The 19,073-nt window shown below is 42.5% G+C and overlaps 1 protein-coding gene across 1 annotated transcript in view; it reads left to right on the plus strand.

Annotated features, from left to right (window-relative positions):
- ATP13A1 (ATPase 13A1) overlaps positions 1-19,073 on the plus strand; it is a 52,227-nt gene that overhangs the window by 3,686 nt on the left and 29,468 nt on the right. Inside the window, exons 2-12 of the mRNA XM_020779245.3 lie at positions 5,539-5,628; positions 6,776-6,966; positions 7,956-8,028; positions 9,432-9,587; positions 10,857-10,926; positions 11,299-11,405; positions 13,897-14,026; positions 15,358-15,413; positions 16,443-16,569; positions 16,924-17,061; positions 18,309-18,429. Of these exons, the coding sequence (XP_020634904.3) occupies positions 5,539-5,628; positions 6,776-6,966; positions 7,956-8,028; positions 9,432-9,587; positions 10,857-10,926; positions 11,299-11,405; positions 13,897-14,026; positions 15,358-15,413; positions 16,443-16,569; positions 16,924-17,061; positions 18,309-18,429 (1,259 nt within the window). The remainder of the gene's footprint in view (positions 1-5,538; positions 5,629-6,775; positions 6,967-7,955; positions 8,029-9,431; positions 9,588-10,856; positions 10,927-11,298; positions 11,406-13,896; positions 14,027-15,357; positions 15,414-16,442; positions 16,570-16,923; positions 17,062-18,308; positions 18,430-19,073) is intronic.

Consider the following 19,073-nt stretch of genomic DNA (forward strand, 5'->3'; position numbering starts at 1 on the left):
AGGCTGCTGCTGGTGGTTGTGGAGTTTCCCAATGGTTGACATATCTCATGGGCAGGGCTTAAAAAAATTAGAATGTCTCACCAGTCAGTCAAAAATTTTCACAAGTCAGCATGACCGGACTATAGCCTTGTAATTTATTGGGACTGGGAATCACTGATTTATTCCCTCAGACTTGGGTTGCTTTATTACCTGCGTGCTTGTGGGGTCATGAAGCTTGTATTCTGAATGCTTTTCTTATGAATGTCTCCAGCAAAAATAAAACTGAAAGCAAAAGCGCTCAGCCTCTTAAGGAGCTACGGTTCCCTCCCATCCCAGGATGTTTCCTCCTTCAGTTGAAATTGGGAGCAGGGAATGTCCATATTCTCCAGCATAGGACTACTTTACATTCTTCTGCAGAGCTATGTCTCTATGTGGTCCTCTAACTCTCTTCTCACCAGGGCAGTTTTCCTTTTGCAATGGGGGGAGGGGAGGATTGCAGGATGAGAGAGAGAGAGAGAGAGAGAGGCAGAGGGGAAGGAGGCAGGTAGGCAGGGAGCTGTGACTCGTCTAGCAGCATTTTTCACTCATCACAGATCAATGGATGAGTGCCTTTTTCAAGCCCTGCTCATGGGGTTGTGCCGATAGCATGAGAAGGAGGAAAGCCATGTAGACTGCCTTGAATTCTCTTGGTCTGTGTCAGAGCTTTTCTGCAAGGATGTAAATCAGATGAACTTGTAAAGCACAATCTCAGAAATTTTGTGGTTGGAGAGAAGCCAATTGTGCCTTTGCAAGGGCTTGAAGAAAGGTCTCTTATTCTGCCAGCTATATTCAGCCCCTGCCAAACCCATTTCCTTCCCCAGGCTTCTCACTTTATTTCATGCTCTGGAAAGTAATTGTATGTTTGCATTGCCTGTACGTTGAAAGATACATAACATTTGTACTTCCACTACATGAATTTTATTTGTCTGCTGTCTTTCAGATAAATAACATTAAGTAATGTAAACTCAGTATATGAGTACATGATTGCATGTGTTCAGTTTTCAGTCAAAGGGTCATAGGTAGCAAGGTGGTTTAGATCCTCTATGTGAATCCGGGGGGGAGGGGGCTGCTGCAAGTGGGAACAGACAAGCCTGACAACAATGGATCCAGGCTTGGGAAATCCGAATTCTAATCTGTTCGACTTGGGCTAGTCAGACTCTCTCAGCAGTATTTACTTCACAGAGTGTTTGTTGGAAGAATGGTGAGTGGAGGAAAAGCAACAAGTAAATGATGACCTGTTGTATGGCTCAGTAGAAAGCAACTTCATAACTCTTGTGATCTCAATCTGTTGAACAAAGAGTAAGTGTGGCCTTTGGAGAGAGTCCAGTAGTTGGCTGTGATCTTGACCAGATTTATTAAGAAGTCAGTCCTATTGTAGTCAGAGTGACTTGTCTTTGAGTAAACATTACAGTGAAGCTTAACAATAGCTTTGATCACAATATAATTTTTAAAAAACTGAGTTTTCTTTGTGCAACTTCTGGTGACGCTTACACTCCCAGCGGCCTCCTTTCTGAAGTGCTTCTCAGTCTTCTGGAAAGGCTTTTTGGAGAGCAGGGATAAAAGTAATAGTTGACCAGTCCCAGTCAAACAGCCTGAATTGACCCCCCCAAAAAATGAACAGGTTTAACTTCCAAGTAAAAGCTTTCATAAAACACTAAAAGATCAAACTTTCAACAGGAAATCACATCCTACCATCTTCAGCATACAGACAGGCAATTCAATCTGTTTGACTAGAATTGGTCAACTTTTATTATGCTCCAAGAAAATAGAAAGGTTTTCAGGGGTAAAAGTGTTTGCAGGAAAGAGGAGGGGTTGGGAAACTTCTTCCGTTAATATATTTTCTTCTGTTAATTTGTACAACATTGCTGTTCACTATCTGAACAATTAGGGCTACCCTTTTGTGTGTGTGTTTTTAAGAGTTAGACCAATCCTATTTTTCTGTTGTTTTTTTTTTTCAAGGAATTTTCATGTTTCAAGCTGAGGGATGTAATTTTTTTCACTGCCATCTTTCTGAGTATTTCCTTTTCGAGTATTTCCTTTAATAATTGCTTTCCCTACTTCAACTGTGTTTTTTTTCTAAATTAATGTAAGTGGCAAATAATGGATGTGGGTGATGGTAATTGTAGTCCTACACATCTGGAGGGATTCTGGTTGGAGAACACTGGCTTAGGAAACGTATGCTTCTAACATCAGCATTTGATGTATTTAAAAAACGATTCCTGTGTTTATTTTCACATACTTTTGGCAGCATTAGATGCTTGCTGTTAGACAGAAAATATATACATACTTTAAATTAGATTTAGGAAATTAAAATTATTTTATTGCAACAGTAAAATTACCTAGATCCCTGCTACTGTACAGAATTCTTGTGAATCTTCCACGTTGTGAAGTATTCATACCAACCTTATTGACTACAACCGTTCACTAAATGGGGGGAGGGATTTGAAATGGCACCTTGAAACTTATTGTTCAAGTGTCATAAGCACAGTCCAGAAGAATACAAGTTTAAAACAGTTAACACAAAAAAAAAGAAAGAAGAAGCTATCTCAACATTAAAAAACATAGAATCACAGAATCAGGAACAAACTGAATAGCTGGAACAATTTAATTTTGAAGACTTACCAGCAAGGTTCCCTCTAAGCTATGTGGCTGCATGAGCACGCAGCAGTTCACCCCACTTCGAACATTGTTCCTCCTCTGTATACCCACAGCAGAATTCCTCGCCTGGAGGGGCTGGAGTTGTACATGGGGGTAGAGTCCCACCTAGTGGAGCTGAAAATTAGAGAGAACATTATTGCCTACCAGAATAAGATCATCTTCACAGGCTTTCTGAAGGTTGACACAGAAGGACCTGGATGGAACTCAACAAACAGAAACTCAGAATTCTACAAGTGAGGCCCTATCCCCAGTACCCCTGAGTTAATCATGTGTCAGAAGGTGATGAAATATGGAGCAAGGCCTCACCCAAACATCTTAATGATGCTTAGGATCATGTGGGACCAGGTGGTTCTTTTAAACAGCTCCTATATTATTTCTAGACCCCGTTGTCATTTAATGATCAACATTTTCAGTTGAGTTGAGAAACAGACCAGGAGGCAGTGTTGTTTGAATACAGTGGGGTTTCTACTTAAGAACTTAATCCGTATTGGAAGGTGGTTCTCAAGATGAAAAGTTCTTATGTTGAATCTGCATTTCCCATAGGAATGCATTGAAAACCATTTAATCCGTATCTGCTCTTTTCCGTCCATAGAAACTACAGTGGAACCTCTACTTAAGAACTTAATCCGTTTTGGAATGGTGTTCTTAAGTTGAAACGTTCTTAAGTTGAAGCAAAATTTCCCATAGGAATGGACTGAAAACCAATTAATCCGTTCTGGCTGTTTTTTTGTTATGTAGAGGTGCGTTCGTACATTGAAGCATTAGTTCTCATAGGAACTAATGCAAAGCTGGTTAATACGTACTCTACCACTAGGGGGAGAATTTTTTTTAACCTAAGATGACCTAAGGTTAAAAAAAGAGGAGGAAAGGTTTTTTTTCCTGTTCTTATCTTGGATTTCTGTTCTCAAGTAGAAGCAAAATTTAGCAAATGGAGCTGTTCTTAAGTTGGATTGTTCTTAAGTAGAGACGTTCTTAAGTAGAGACCCCACTGTAATGAATAAGTAACATGCTTCACATAGCATTGTTTGAATACATTTCTTTAACAGTGGTATGTATCTAATTAATTCCATTGCAGCGGAATTAGATAACCTCTTGTGCTGCTTCTCTCCTAGCAGTTCATCTAATTGTAAAATTTCAGTCCTTCAGGCAAAATATCTATATAAATTATCCCCTTCTTTATCAGTAATGTGCTGCCTGAAGTTGCTTTTGCTTGTGCCTAGAAATGAGGTATGTTTCAGTTACCCTGCAGGTGCACTGTTGAAGTAACCTACATCTCTGTAGATCCAGTTCCATTATTTTAACAGGCCAGCAAGTTTAGTTTTATGACTGTCATTTAATTTTAGAGATATTGCTCTAAGAGCACAGAGAAGAGACTACATTCCATTAGACTTAAAACTTCTAGTAAAAACATATTTATATTAGTGATGTTTTGACCCTGCCCCATTAATTACTCTTCCCTTCAGTTGCCTGAGGTAGCCATGACTTTTTGTCTCATAGTAGCATCAGTCCCGTGGAAAAAACAAGTAACAGATAAGTTATCTGCTAGTGCAGACCTTTTCGTTACTCAGAAATAGGTCCCACAGAGGTCAGCAGGAATTATTCTAGCATAAGTATATGTGCATATTTATGCATATATTTCTGAACAGCAAGAGTGGATACCTTGCAGCTCTTGGCCTGATTTCAACTGCCCTGTGTAAGTAATCCCTTTGGATTTATAGCAAGAGGGATTGATTCCCCCCCCCCTCCCCGGCAGCCTGCATGTCAGAAAGAATGTTTTCCTTTGGCCCCATGACTAGCTAGTATGTGGTCCCAATGTATCTTGGCAGACTGCTAGGCAGCATAGCCACGCAGAAATCTGAGAGTGGTATATTCCAAGCGAGGAGCATTTCCAAGCATCTACCTTCAAACAGAAAAAGCATTCGCTGTCCCCACTGTCTACTCTTACAGCGTGATTCTTGGAGTTTGAGAATGTAGATAGATAGCTTCACTAGGAAATTAGTTACTCATTCAAAAAAAAAAATCTTATGGACTCGACGACTTAGGGAAATGAGTTGAAGAGAGAGGTCCCTTAAAAAACTGCCCATCACCAGCTGTCCATTGCAGGGGTGAAAGTGCTTTCCATCCATGCACTGAATACCTAATGCAGACTTTGCAGATGCCTGCAATGTAGCATGAAGACGCCTTTGCTGCTTCTTAAGTTTCTAGCAGTCTGGAAGTTCTAGTGCTATGGAAAGCTAAAGAAACGAAAAGTGTTCAAAGATGTTAACAAGATAATATTGCATCGCGCAGCCCATTCCTGCGACTGATAAATTTCTGCTTAACTTATATATTATTATACTAGCTTATCATTCCAGGAATGTCCCAGATTGCTTACATTCATCCAGCTGTATCTAAAATTTAGTCCTGAAGGCAGCAGAATGTAGTGAAAGCAGCAATTAAAATTCAGAATTCAGCATCAGATAAAATAAAGAACATTAAAGCGACTTTAGCTTGATAACATATAAATAATGTAGTGTAATGGGTTGCCCTGAGAACAACAATCTGGAGTTGGGGTGCTGTTGTAGAAAAGCTCATCTCTCCAGCTGCTACCTGTGACAGTGGTGATGACCTAGTGAAGGGCCTCTAATGAACATCTGAGCCAAGGGGGTAGGTTATTGGTTCACTCCACCTAACAGTTCAACTCTTAGCATTACAGTGAGTTTGTTAATAAAAACATGGAAACAGTAAACAATGGATCAAGCCCGAGGCAACTTAGAAGTGTCTCTGGTGTTTTATGCAGGAGATATTCTGAGTTGCAGCTTTTTATCCTCTCTTTGCTTTGCCCAAACTCTGAAGGCCAGTTTTCCCAATTGTGTCTTTCAGGAGCGGAGTCCAAGGAAAGCTACAATGGCTAAAGTTGTACCCACTCCTAATAACGGTTCTGCAGAACTGGTGCCCCTTCATCGAGACCAGGTAAAAAAAGGGGTCATGGCTCTGAACAGGGAACTGGATCCCCCTGTGGAAAGTTGAAATGTCCAGATTATGAGCTGAAACAATGATGGCAGTGTGACAGCTCAGTGCAAAGGATACAGAAAGACAAATTGTGCCTCAGAGTGAAGTAGGAAACAGTCCGGCCATGTGTTGGATCCTGCATTTTCATCTGTGAATGGAATCATTACTTCCATCTCACAATTCTGTGGAGGCTTCTACTGAAGGAAGAAGGGAGATGGAGTAATATTCATTTCCTTCCCCTTTGTCATTCCCCAAGCTGTTCCAGGGGGTCGTCTTAATCCTCCCAAGAGGGTTTGGGGACTGCAAGAGGAATCTCCAAATAGAGGTTCCATAAGCAGTAATCATTTCATGAGCCGAATTCTGCTAAGAGGGTGCTTCTGCTGACAGGACCCCAGGTCATTATTTTTTAAGAGAGGTGGAGTTAATTTAATTTTGCCTCCTGTCTACTTCAGGCATTTCTTGACAACTTTTTATTGTTGTCGAGACTTTGTGAGCTTTGGAGTAGTTGTTGATTGCTTTATAAAAGCATAGATTGACTGCTGGATTGCATTTTTTTTCTTGTAGTTTCTGTAAGCAGCTGCAATCCTCCAGATGTTTTTTGAGCTGTGGATCCCTTAAGCACCAGGCAGCCTATGAGAGATGCTGGGAGTGGCAGCTGAAGAGCATCCAACAGCTATCATTGTCCATCCTTACTAGAATTTGTTGTAGATGCTTAGATTTGCTTTGGTCACTTGCGCTGAGGAATTTGGTGGGTGGGCCTACCTTATGGCGGGGGGGAATTATGCTAAAATATGGTGATGGGAGTTATAGAAGTAAACCGTTCTGCTTATGTACCGCCCCATAGCACTTAAAACACTCTCTGGGCAATTTACAAGTTAATTATGCAGACTACACATTGCTCCCCCCACTCCCCAGTGAACGGGGTACTTGTTTTACTGACCTCGGAAGGATGGGAGGCTGAGTGAACTTTGAGCCGGCTACCTGGGATTGAACCCCAGGTTGTGAGCACAGTTTTGGTTGCAATACAGCTGTTTAACCACTGCACTACAAGGCTCCTTATGGCCCCTTTCATGTGCAACCTTAATGGTTTTCTCTGCATTCCCTTTAGGATGAGAATGGGCAGGAAGTCCTTTCTTTCGAATTTCAGAAAATCAAATATTTCTATGAACCCAATGAGAAGAAAAAATTCCTTCCTGTGGCTTTCCCTGTGGAACACCCACTGCAGTATTATCAAAATGCCCGAGGCTACCAGGAAGACAAAGAGATAAAAACAGCGGAGAAAAAATATGGCATGAACAAGTAGGTGGGAAAAAGGTGGAGCAGGCTTTCACGTGGATGGTGAGCCTCCCTAGGAATGAGAGTGCTTCCCCTCTTTGCTGTCGAATGTCTGCACTGTGGTCTAATTTGCTTGCCGATATTAGTTGGCAGGAGTGCAAGCTTAGAGTGCTAGATTAAGGTCCCATTAATCTGGAAAATAGATAGAACAAATGGCTGGTGTGTTTTTTTAGTTCTGAAGTTTACTGTGTTATACTCAGAAATGCTCAAGATGTTGGTGGAGGGGTTCCATCATCAGACTTATTTAAATATTTTGGACACCTTTACCTAAAACAGACTCAGACTGTTTAAGTGTACAGAAATTTAAAGAAAGAACAGTAGAAACAGTGGCCAGAATGCTGTTAACACTATCTGTGGAACTCCATTGTGCTGAATTACCACAAGTTAAGAAATCAGCATAGGCATTTGCAGGAGCTGACTGGATAGCTCAGTGGTTTAGGTATCTTGCTGCAGAGTCAGAGGTTGGGATTTGGATTTCCCATTATGTCTCCTGGGAGAAGAGCCAGCCTCTGTGGCCTTGGGCAAGCTCACCAATCCACCGCGGACAGCGCGATTCTACCAGTGGCTCCACAGTGCGTGATCTGCTTGCCACTCCTAGCAGGAGATGGGAGGACAAGCCTCGCTGCAAGGTTGAAGCATGGCGAGCGGATCGCGCGCTACGGAGCCATTCATAGAATCATGCCGTCTGCGTCTTCAGCGGATCAATGAGTGGATCATCTGGCCCCATGGGGCTACACCCTCGTTAACGTCACCTGTGCAGGGATATTCGTATACAAATACCCCCATTTCTAATCTAGACCCACCCCTCCGCATAAGAGAGCAGAGAGACAGTACAATTTCTTGTGCAGGCAGAAACAGAAGCTTCAGGGTCTTTGTGGGACAGGGTTAGGGGTTCACCAGAACTCATAGCAGTGTGAATGCCAAATCTAACAACAGTTTTGCTTTTCAAACAGGGCAGAGATGATTGTGCCAGAATTTCTCGAGCTTTTCAAAGAGAGAGCAACTGCCCCTTTCTTTGTCTTTCAGGTAAACAAAAAGTGTATGCAAGATCAACCCTGTCCATGTGCGTTCTGTTTCTTAAGCACACAGCCCTACAAGCAGAATCTACTTTCTTAAAATCTGTTGCCTTCTAGGGTGCTGTGAGCTGCCTGTTCTTGCCATGGCCTATGTTTTGCTCAGCTTGGTATAGAGTTTCAACAGACAAGCTAAGAAATCAACGGTTCTCAGTTACCCAGTTAGCTTCCAGGTTGGAAAAAAGAAAACACCAGCTGCCCCATTGCCACTTGCCTAAAAATGAGACACAGTAAATTGATACCCTCAAATATTTCAGTTTCTGGGTTTTGGTTTGGTTTTTTTCTTACTCAGCTGCAGGGATAAGGAAGAGCCTAAATAGCTCCTGTCCTGTCCTTGCTATCTGGTCTTCCATGATTGTAGACTAAGGTTGGGCCTGCAATCCTCAGATGTCTCACATCCTGCCAGAGCTTGGAAGTAATATGTTTATAAGTAATGGTATTTCTCCTAAGCTATAGTGTTTAGAGCAGAGGTTGTCAACCCCCGGTCCATAGACCGGTGCCAGTCCCCAGCCTGATCCCAACTGGGCCGCGAAGACAGATCTCCCACCCCACCCCCACACATACTCACCCCCACAAAGGCTGTTTTCATCTGTGTGCACGCCCGTGCACATGGGCGAACGGTGGCACGGTGCTTCTGCAGGTGCGCTCTCGTGATTGTAATATCCTTTAAATAGCAAGTAATGCCAGTACATTACTTGGAAAAGTAACAAGCAGGGCATTTGTTTTAAACGTAACCTTGTGACCTTTATGCCTTGCTTTCATCATTTTCACAGAACTAAGACGTTCCTTGAAGTTTTATGGTGTCTACAAAACACCAGATGTGTATGTGAATAACAAATCGTACACAATGGAACCCCAGTTTCCTCCTCATTGGCTGTGGCGTGTGCCTGGAGGGCCTGATGAATCTAGGAACAAAGGGCTTGCCTTGGGTTGGTGGTAGAATTCTTGTATTTCTCCCCACCACTGGCTTCAGGCCTCTAACTTGCACCTCCACCCCTTGCCTCCAGCTGTTTTTGAGACTTGGCTTTGTTGGCAGAGCAGTTTCGTATGCCATAAAAGACTCCTGTTTTCACTGATGGGCACAGAGCAAATTTTCTGGTTCTGACCAGTATATCAGTGTACTGATTATTGCTAAGGAAGGACTTGGGCTGAGACAGCAAAAGAATATAACTTGCACAGGGATACCTGGTATATAAATAGCCAAGTTGATGCTTTAAGAGGCTTCCCAACTCCTCCTCTTAGCCACTGTGCTAGCTATCTCTTTGTACAAGACTTTAGATGGCCATGTCTCTGAAACTCTCAAAGCAATCATCTTGTCGTAACAATGCTCAAGCAATTTATTTCTGTTTCCCAAAGGTATTCTGTGTGGGATTATGGTGCCTAGATGATTATTGGTATTACAGTGTTTTCACCCTTTCCATGCTGGTGGCTTTTGAAGCTTCTCTCGTCCAGCAGCAAATGAGAAACATGTCAGAAATCCGAAAAATGGGCAACAAACCCTACATGATCCAGGTATGTGAAGGCAGGTGCTTATAAGATGGTGACATTTTATGGCTCCTGTTTTTTCCCTTTATATCTGAAGACAGGGCTTCTGGAATGCGGAAACTCCTGTTGCCTAGGGTACCCTTATCAACAGAGAGGCAGTCATTCTAAAGGGGAAGGGGGGACTTGAAGACTGTTGGTGTGAAAAGAGAGAATGGCCACAAGACACAGAGGCAAAATTAGAAGTTTGCCAGGGCTTCTATCTATTTATTTATTATTTATTTGATTTCTATACCACTCCCATTAGTGCCAAGGCACAACTCTGAGCAGTTTACAGTAGAATTGTTTTCAGCCACAGAATGCAGATAGGGCAGGTGGTTTACCTGTTCACCCCTCTCCTTTTCTACTTATCTGGACTCATTATAGAACGCTGCTTCTCAACCCCTAGAGATTCCTCCTGGCTTACAATATCACCAGGCATGCCTCCTTCATTTCTCCCAAAGCAGCCATTCACAAGTGGCGTTCCAGCACATCACCAGTGAAAGGAGGAGGAGTTACTGAAGGCTGACTCATTTCAGTCAACACTGCTATTTTCTCCCATGACCCTTCCTGATACACTCATTCAGTGTGTAGAGGTGGGCCCACAGGCTACACTTCGAGGTTTTGCCATGTCCACCAGCCACGTGCATTAGAGGCTGCCTGCTCAGCATGAATGAAGACCACTCACATGGCCCATACCTACAGCTGTTATCCTCATGGAGCTCTTTTTATTATCAGGAAGGCCAGGAACATAGCTGCAGTTGAGAGGCTGGACAAAGTTACAGCTTCCTCCCAGTGAGGGAGGGATGTGTGTGTGGTCCTCTTGCATTAGGAACATTCAATGAACTCTGAGGTCCAGCATCCAAAAATGGGAAGCCAACAGAAATGTGTGGCAGTTGCCTCCCTTTTCTCATGCAGCATGAATCTGGTCAATTCATGACTGGAACAACACTTGAATACTCAGTCAAAACATAGCACACTTTTTATTACTTTACTGCAACTGATCAGTAATCTGGAAAAGCAGAGAAGAGGGGTAAGGCCATTTAGTTCAATCATTTGGTTTCCTTGACAAGGTCTGAGTCCCTTTGTAAGAATTGGCTTGCTTTTATGTAAACTTCTGATTCTTAATTGGTCCTGATTTTCATTAAGGAACTCTTTGGACAAAGTGGTTGCAAATGTAGAGGTATTGAGATGATCCACTATGGGTTGCTTCTCCTGTCTGACCTTACCTGCCACCCATTTGTCTCTTGCCTGTTGCAGGTTTACAGAAACAGAAAGTGGCGGCCAGTTTCCAGCGATGAGATAATTCCAGGGGACCTTGTGTCAGTCGGTAACAGCTTCCTTATTTGTTGAAGATAGACATCTTTGAAATGATTTAGCTGGTTTTGCTGGTAGTAAGGTTCAACCTCTTGCTATAGACATCCCTCAGTCTCAGTGAACCTGCCAGGCCTTGGCTGACCATCTGGGCAGAAAGGGGGGGGGGTCCTTGGTAGCCTACTTTCCTCATTGGATTACTGCTGCCTGCTGGGATGGTGGGACTTCTCTTGCAGCCCTCTTCCCTGCCCAAGAATCTGCTGTGGAGGGTTAGGGCAGTCCAACAATGCCTGGAGGACCAGATCTTCCCTGTCCCAGCCTAACCCTCTAGTGCAGACCTCAAACTGTCCACCATTTTTCCCCCTGAGTATTTGGCTCTCAATTCCAGGCCGCTCTCCTCATGAGAACCTTGTGCCATGTGATGTGCTCCTGCTAAGGGGAAGGTGCATCGTCGATGAAGCCATGTTGACTGGAGAATCAGTGCCCCAGATGAAGGTTAGTCTGTGTTTGTCACTCATTGGTCACTACCTTCTGTAGCATCAGCTGATTGTTTGCTGATGTATTAACTCCAAAAAGTATAGCAACAAAGGAGAACAGAGTAGAAAGGAAGAAGAGTGGACAAGAGCTTATGAAGGCTGAGGAGTGTCTCTTGCAGATGGATTGGACTATGTAGCAGGAGACAGGTTGGACATCTGTGAGAGGAAGAAAAGAGAGTTTTTGCCACAGAAAGTGTAGAGAATAAAAATCAAGAACAACCAAGCAAAAGCAATATATGAAAGAAGTATACATTGTGAACTCTTGGGACAGTTCACAATTTAATGGTGCAGGCTGCACATTGCCCCCCCTACCCCAGCAAGCTGGGCACTCCCGTTTACTGACCTCAGAAGAATAGAAGGCTGAATCAATTTTAGGCCAACTACTTACTTACTTATTTACTTACTTACTTACTTACTTACTTACTTACTTATTTATTTATTTACAATATTTTTTAGCCGCACCATTGCCAGTGGCTTCTGGGCGGCTTCTTGAGCTCACAATTGTACTCAGGTCATAAGCAGAGTCTTAATTGCAGTACTGCAGTTTAACCACTGAACCATGAGGCTCCTGTGAGTAAGGAAGGGGCTTTGAGGCACAGAAGGGTGAATCTTTGAATAGTGTGGACTAGAAACCTGTGACTGGGTGGAACCAATTCAGATTGCAGTACGCTCATGTGGTGTAATGCTACCCTATAACCATCTGTTATAGGGTCTTCCCACTCCAGTGCTCCCACTAAGAAAATCCAGTGTCTAGGATAAGAGTTCTGTCTGACCTTCTCTGTGTTGTATTACTTGTTTATGGGTAAGATCATATCTCTTTTACTGTATATGGAACAATCCATTGCACATGCATGGTATATGCTACCTCCTTAAGCACATGGGAGCCTTCTTTCAGCTATAAGCTGGAGTGTCAGCCTGATAATATAAATAGGGTGAAAGAAAGAGACAGTGGCAAAGAATAGCTCAGCCTGGATTTAGCTTAAGCACTTTTGTGACGTATAGACCTAGAGTTCAGCCATTAGCAGGAATAAGAACATTGCCGTTGCTAAAAAGTGCCTTTCTGGTATTTCAGATCCAGAGAGCCTTGTAAGCCCAGTACAGTGGTGCCCTGCATAGTGAGGTTAATCCGTTCCGGATTAACCATCGCTATGTGGAAACATCGCTATACGGAAAGTAAAAACCTATTGAAACGCATTAAACTTCATTTAATGTGTTCCAGTGGGGCCCAAACTCACCGTTCAGCAAAGTTTCTCCATAGCGCCATCATTTTCACACCCTCGGTAAGCGAAAATGCTGCGTATGGCCATTTTGGGCGTCCAGCGGCCATTTTGGAACCGCCAATCAGCTGTTTTAAAAAAATCACTATGCGAAAATCGGTAAGCAAAACGCTTACCGATCGTCGCAAAGCGATTTTTGTCCATTGGAAACATCGGTATGCGATCGCATTAGCGATCACAAAATCCGCATCGCTATGCGGATTCATCATTAAACGGTGTGCTCGTTATGCGAGGCACCACTGTAATTGTATGGGATGGCAGCCTCCTGTCACATTCCACTGCCCTTTCAGCCAACATTTTTCTAATTTTAGACACTCTTCCCACCCACTCCCAAATCCCAAAGGTTTCAAGCAAGTAGCAGAATGTTTCACAAAAGAGAGCAAATTAAACATTATAAAAGTGGCAAAGCACATAAATGCTAAGCTACCATCCGGCAGTCTGCATCAAAATAGGAAGTTGGCTTCTTTGCTGTCCTTCCACAAAAACATTCTAATAAATGATTATTATTATTTTTAGCTTTTAATATTGTTTATTTGAATATTTAAAGCTGTCTGGGGTCTTTTTGAGGAGAAAAGTGGGGTAGAGGTATTTTAAATAAATAAATAAATGATAAATATAAGGACAGCTCAGTCATGCAAGACTGAATATGGGATACTCTTCAGTATTCTGCTTCTGAATATATTTCTGCTTCTCCTTGGAATGAAAATCACTCACCCAAAGCCCAAAACAGATCCTTTCCCCTGAAGTGTGATTAGGAAACAGCGCTGAGTCAAATGTCAGATGCCTCCCTTGAGGTTTTAGGAACAACCCCAGAAACGATGGGATGTGTAGAATTCTTTGGACCCTAGACCTTGGCTCCCTCCCCCCCCCTTATGCTACAAGAGCATCATCCATATTTACTTTCTCTCATAACATACAGAAGAGAGAAAATGTACCGTATTTTTCGCTCCATAAGACGCACCTTTCCATAAGACGCACCAATTTTTTAGGAGAAGAAAACAGGAAAATATAATCTGTTTTCTTCGCTCCATAAGACGCACAGACTTTCCACCCCCGTTTTGTGGGGAAAAAGTCCGTCTTATGGTGCGAAAAATACGGTATCTCATGGATGATTGTGTGCTTTCCTAATGATGGTGAGAAGGAGGGCAGCTCTAATGTCACTTTCTCTTACAGGAGCCCATTGAGGAACTAGACCCTGAACACATCCTGGACATGCAGATGGATTCCAGGTTACATGTCATTTTTGGAGGAACAAAAGTTGTACAGCATATCCCACCACAGAAGGCCAGCACAGGCCTCAAACGTAGGTCGCTGCCTGGGTAGTGTCAACAGATTGTGGATAAGTTCGTAGAGCATGTGTTGTTTCTGAGGAATCATTCCATGGAGATTTCATTACTTTCTCAATTATTTTGTGTAGATCCTTGATTTCGACTTTTGAGTTTGGCCATGGGCGTCCAGGCAGGAGACAAAGAGGGGAAAGAGTTGACAGATTGGTTTGCCTATCCCCAGATTTCTCAATTATTGCCCCCAGCCTCTTCAAGGCACGCTATGGGACTGACCTTGCTCCAAAGTTATTTTTGTCCAGGCAGGTCTATGGCATTTCAGCTCTGCGGCTGTCAGGAGAGTTTTAGCAAGCCAAATGCCATTTTTTCTTTTTTTCTGAAATGCTTTAAAGTTCTTTATGTTGCACTTTCATTTCATCTTCAATTTTATTGTTAATCTGCCTACAGGATTTCTTTGGGGAAGTACTCAAGGCAGGTAACAATTCAGTAAGGAAACAAACACCCCTGTGTTTAAAACTTCATGAATCTCTTTCCCCATTACAGTGGAACTTCCTTAGTGCAGAACTTTGGAATCAGTTTTTTCAGGTTATGTGCCTATTTGGAAACTGATGAGCATATGCCATCAGGCAGACAGGGAGAGCATTGATGATGGCAGAACAGCTGAGGTTGTATAACAGCTATGTGGGTGACTGAGATGAAAGAATTGACCTTTGTTGAAAGGTGTCATGGAAACAAACAAGCCATAGAACCAAGTTTGCTTCATTTTGATAAAAACTTAAGTAGCTTCAGCAATGTTCTTACAGTGTAAAATTGGATATACTGTATATTCTTTTCTAGCAGTGTGCATTTCTGATTGTATGGTACAGAATGAGGATACTGTTAAAAACACCAATAAAGTAAGATTCTGAATCTTTAGTCCCAGCTAGAGTAGGGGACTATTAAATCAGCTGTGGAAAGGTCAGCACTTACTTGAGCCCTGCTGTTTGAACTGGTTTCTTCTTTAATAACTGGATTTAGGGCATAATTTCCTCTGCTTTTAAAAAAATGTCCCAAACATAAACCAACCTGAGCTAAATTGTGCCTGAGAGAATATGCCGTGGATTTATTGACACAAGTGTATGTTCTGCTTTGCACAGACTTGGTCAAAATTACAGCTGTATTTTGTAGCTTCCTATTCCACCCTTTGCCATTCTATGCTTGAAAATTATCTCTTTTTATTCTGCACAATAGTGAATATTGTAGTGTACGTGCTTGCTGAGTGTCCCCAAGCTACCCAGCATGACCAATAGAGCTGTGCACATCATCATGTTTATATCTTATGTAATGTTTTTACCTTGCCCTCCACTTACAGCTGTTGATAATGGATGTGTGGCATATGTGCTGAGGACAGGCTTTAATACCTCTCAGGTAAGTAGAGTGGTTCTTGGCTTGCTACTTATCCAAGGTGGCTGAAACAAAATCTCCTTAACCCAATACTGAGGAATGAGAGCTCTATCAACTGTCATTATCAATATAGGTCAACTTTCAGGAGCCCTGGATTACCCAAGACTCCATTCTCGATTGTTGCCTCACCTGAGCTTCTGATAAACTAGGAATGGAGATCATGTAGCCTTCCTCTATGCGGTGAGGCTCCTGTGATTCCTCACTAGAGATGGGCACGAACCTTTGGTTCAGTGGTTTGTGCCAGTTTGGCTGTCAGCCCAATAGGTGTTCCGCAGTTCCAATGTGCTTCTGAGCCCTACCTCCTCTGGCAGTCGCCCACTCAGTGCCTGGAGAAGGCGTAGTAGTAAAGCTGGGGTAGTGCCTCCAAGTGGGCACCTGCTGGGGGAGGCGGGGCTCTGCATCATGGAACACCCGTTGGGGTGACGGCCAAGCTGCCGGTTCATTCCCAGATCTGTTCTTCAGCACTGGCTTTGCTGACGAGCAGGTGGGAGTAACAGTCCAGCAACAGCTGAAGGGCCGCACGTTCTCCAGTCCTGTTGTAAACTGTGGACCTTTCTGAGGGCCTTCTCATCTTAGTACAGACATTCTGGCAAATGTTTCTTGGGGAGCAAAGTTCCTGTACTTCTAAAAAAGCAAAATGAGCCTCCAGCCTTGCTGCTGATGCTGTTGTGTGTTTTTAAACAACTTGAGAAAAATAGAATTTTGGAAGGTCGGTCTGATTTATTTATTTCTAAAAGAATCGACTTTGGTTGATCAGTTGGCTTCTAGGCAGCTGTCAACCAAAACATTTAGGTTTCTTCCTGAACTGAGGAGGCTTCAGAGAAGCATGTTTTAGCAGCATATGTGGTTAAAAGTGCTGTTCCCATTGCCCTCTAGTTTCTGAGTCTTGAGGCAAGTAATGACTTTATAGTATATGCTCTGTTCTCTCAGTAGCTGCAACAAGGAAGGTCCCTTCTTGCCAACCACTGAAAGCTCTTTCTTCTTTCATTTCAGGGGAAGCTTCTGCGTACAATCCTATTTGGTGTAAAGCGAGTGACAGCCAACAATTTGGAGACCTTCATCTTCATTCTGTTTCTTCTCGTCTTTGCCATTGCTGCTGCAGCATATGTGTGGATTGAAGGTATTTCATAACCTTTCTAAGCTTGGGCCATGGTCTTTTAAAAGCAGCAGATGGCGGGTTGATCTTTCGTGGAATGGACATGCTATCAGGATGGCTCCTTGAAAGGGTTGAATCTTGTATGCACCTCCCCTCTGATTGTTCTGTTGCCCCAAAAGAGCTATAAAGGACAAAGAAAAGGGAGCAAAAATCATGTCCTAATGCATGATTATGGATGAGTCTTGAGATATTTCTTTTTGTCAGTGTAAATTCTTTGTTTCCTTCTGATGCTTTCTAAAACGCTATGTGAAACTTTTTGTCTGTCTTATCGGTGCAGTAGGAAAATGGCATAAATGTGTCTCTGTTCCACTTTCCAAGGTACCAAGGACCCAAGCCGGAACCGTTACAAACTCTTTCTAGAATGCACTTTAATCCTCACCTCAGTTGTCCCACCTGAACTCCCCATTGAGCTCTCCCTGGCCGTCAACACCTCACTCATCGCTCTTGCCAAATTGTGTAAGTTTCCAGCCTTGTCAAGAAATGCAGTTATACACTTCGGAATTGTGAGATATAAAATGACATTATTATTTTATTTTATTTTATTTTATTTTATTTTTTGCATTGGGGGAAGCATCCCTGCTTTGTCATATAAACTGTTCTTATCTCTTGCATTCTGCAGTTTTCTTGTTTAAATTGCCTGCAATGCTTGAAGGTTATGGTTTAAAATGAAGCACAGTGTACAGCGTTGGTTATGTGAAAGCTGACAGGACACAGGGCTTTCGCAAGGGTTGCTGGGCTTCATGTTGTCCATGAAGCAGACTTGCATTAGGATAGAGATCTCCCTTGGTTTTCTGTGCATCTTAAATCACCTAGAGCGAAGCTTTATTCTCCTTCCATTTCACACACCTGTTGTATTATAGGTTTAGCCATACCTGTAGGGAAAGCATTTGGCATATTGGGGCTTCATTTAAAATATCTGCTATCAGGGCTTGAAGGTTTTCATCTTCTCCTTTTGGCTTGAGAGCTTCATCTTCGTTGCTGTGGTGATGGCCCCTTGGCTCTTGGCGCTGCTGACATAGTTGTGGGGTTCTTTCTGCTTGGATCAGCTTGGACTCTGGCTGTGATCTCCAGCTTGCTTTCTGCCACAGTTTGGGATCAGATCCGAGGCACTTAAGATGCAGCAAAATATGTCTATATAAATACAGTAGGACCCCGCTATCTGCAGGATCAGTATCTGCTTATTAATTTATTCACTGTCTGAAAATACTGAATAAAAAATCTCAGTATTGCCTGTTTATATCAATTTCAACGGTTGTATTTACCAGAACTGGGCACTAGACATAAAGATGTCTTTGCTCCCTTTTTTTCTCTGTTCACCATATTCTTTTCCAAACAGAATTATGCTACATTTAGTTAGATGCATTTTCTAACTGCCAAATAGCCTTGTGCAAACGACGTTTTGCAGTAATTTTATTTGTTTATTTATTTATTTGTATTAGTTATCGACCACTTTCTCCCAATAAAGGGACTCAAGGCTAAATCAGTTTCCCTTCTCACTTTTGCTCCTCCACACTCACATTTCTCCTTTGACTCTCTACAGAGGGAGTGATAATTGTGGTTATCTAGAGAGAATATATTTTTGAATGGTTTCTGCAGCAGGTGGGTCAATATAGGGATAAGGCAGACAAAACAGAGAAGTGTAGGCTGCTGTGTTGTCTTAACACAAACACAAATACACAGACAAGCTCTTCTTTACCTTGCAGATGTTTACTGCACAGAGCCATTCCGCATCCCGTTTGCAGGCAAAGTTCAGATTTGCTGCTTTGACAAAACTGGCACACTCACCAGTGACAATCTTGTGGTGAGGGGTGTGGCTGGACTCAGGTAGGTCTGCATAGGACCATCCTGGACACTCTGAGTTCTGCACCTCCTTTATTGCTTTGTATATGCTTTGAAGTAATAATACGTGTATCTGAAAGGGGCAGTCATCCACTGTATGCTTAACATGTTTTTAAAAATAAGTTATCTTTGCATCACCCTCACCTAAGTTCTACAGTGTAGAAGCTGAATTTTGCAATCAGTACAAATTGTCCTATTTGCATGACAGTTCTTGCTTTGCACAATTTTGATTGTTAGTTTGCCAGGGTGCCCAGGCATAGTGATGCATTAAACTGACATGTGGTGCTTCTCTTGCTTTCAAAAACTTGGACTGAAAGTCTGCACAGATTAAAAACAAGCCAAATGTTGGCCTTGTGAAATGGTTCTTGTTTTGAAATTAGTAGTACAGCATAATTGATCAAACCACAGCTTGCCAGTGAATTGAAGAAATAAACACACATTTTAAGTGAAAGTTTACTCAGCAGGAGGAGGAGGGAGTGCTCATTGCTTGCTCCTGATACTTGAAATCGTAGATTTGAAGACTGAAAAAACTGTGTCTGAAAGCAAACACTACATATACCTTTTTAATTTTTTTTAAAATTTAAAATATTTTTATCCTTTTTCCTTAAAAGCTCTTTGTGAGCTAGTGT

The sequence above is a fragment of the Pogona vitticeps genome, chromosome 2, assembly GCF_051106095.1.
Source record: "Pogona vitticeps strain Pit_001003342236 chromosome 2, PviZW2.1, whole genome shotgun sequence".
Classification (NCBI taxonomy): Eukaryota; Metazoa; Chordata; class Lepidosauria; order Squamata; family Agamidae; genus Pogona; species Pogona vitticeps.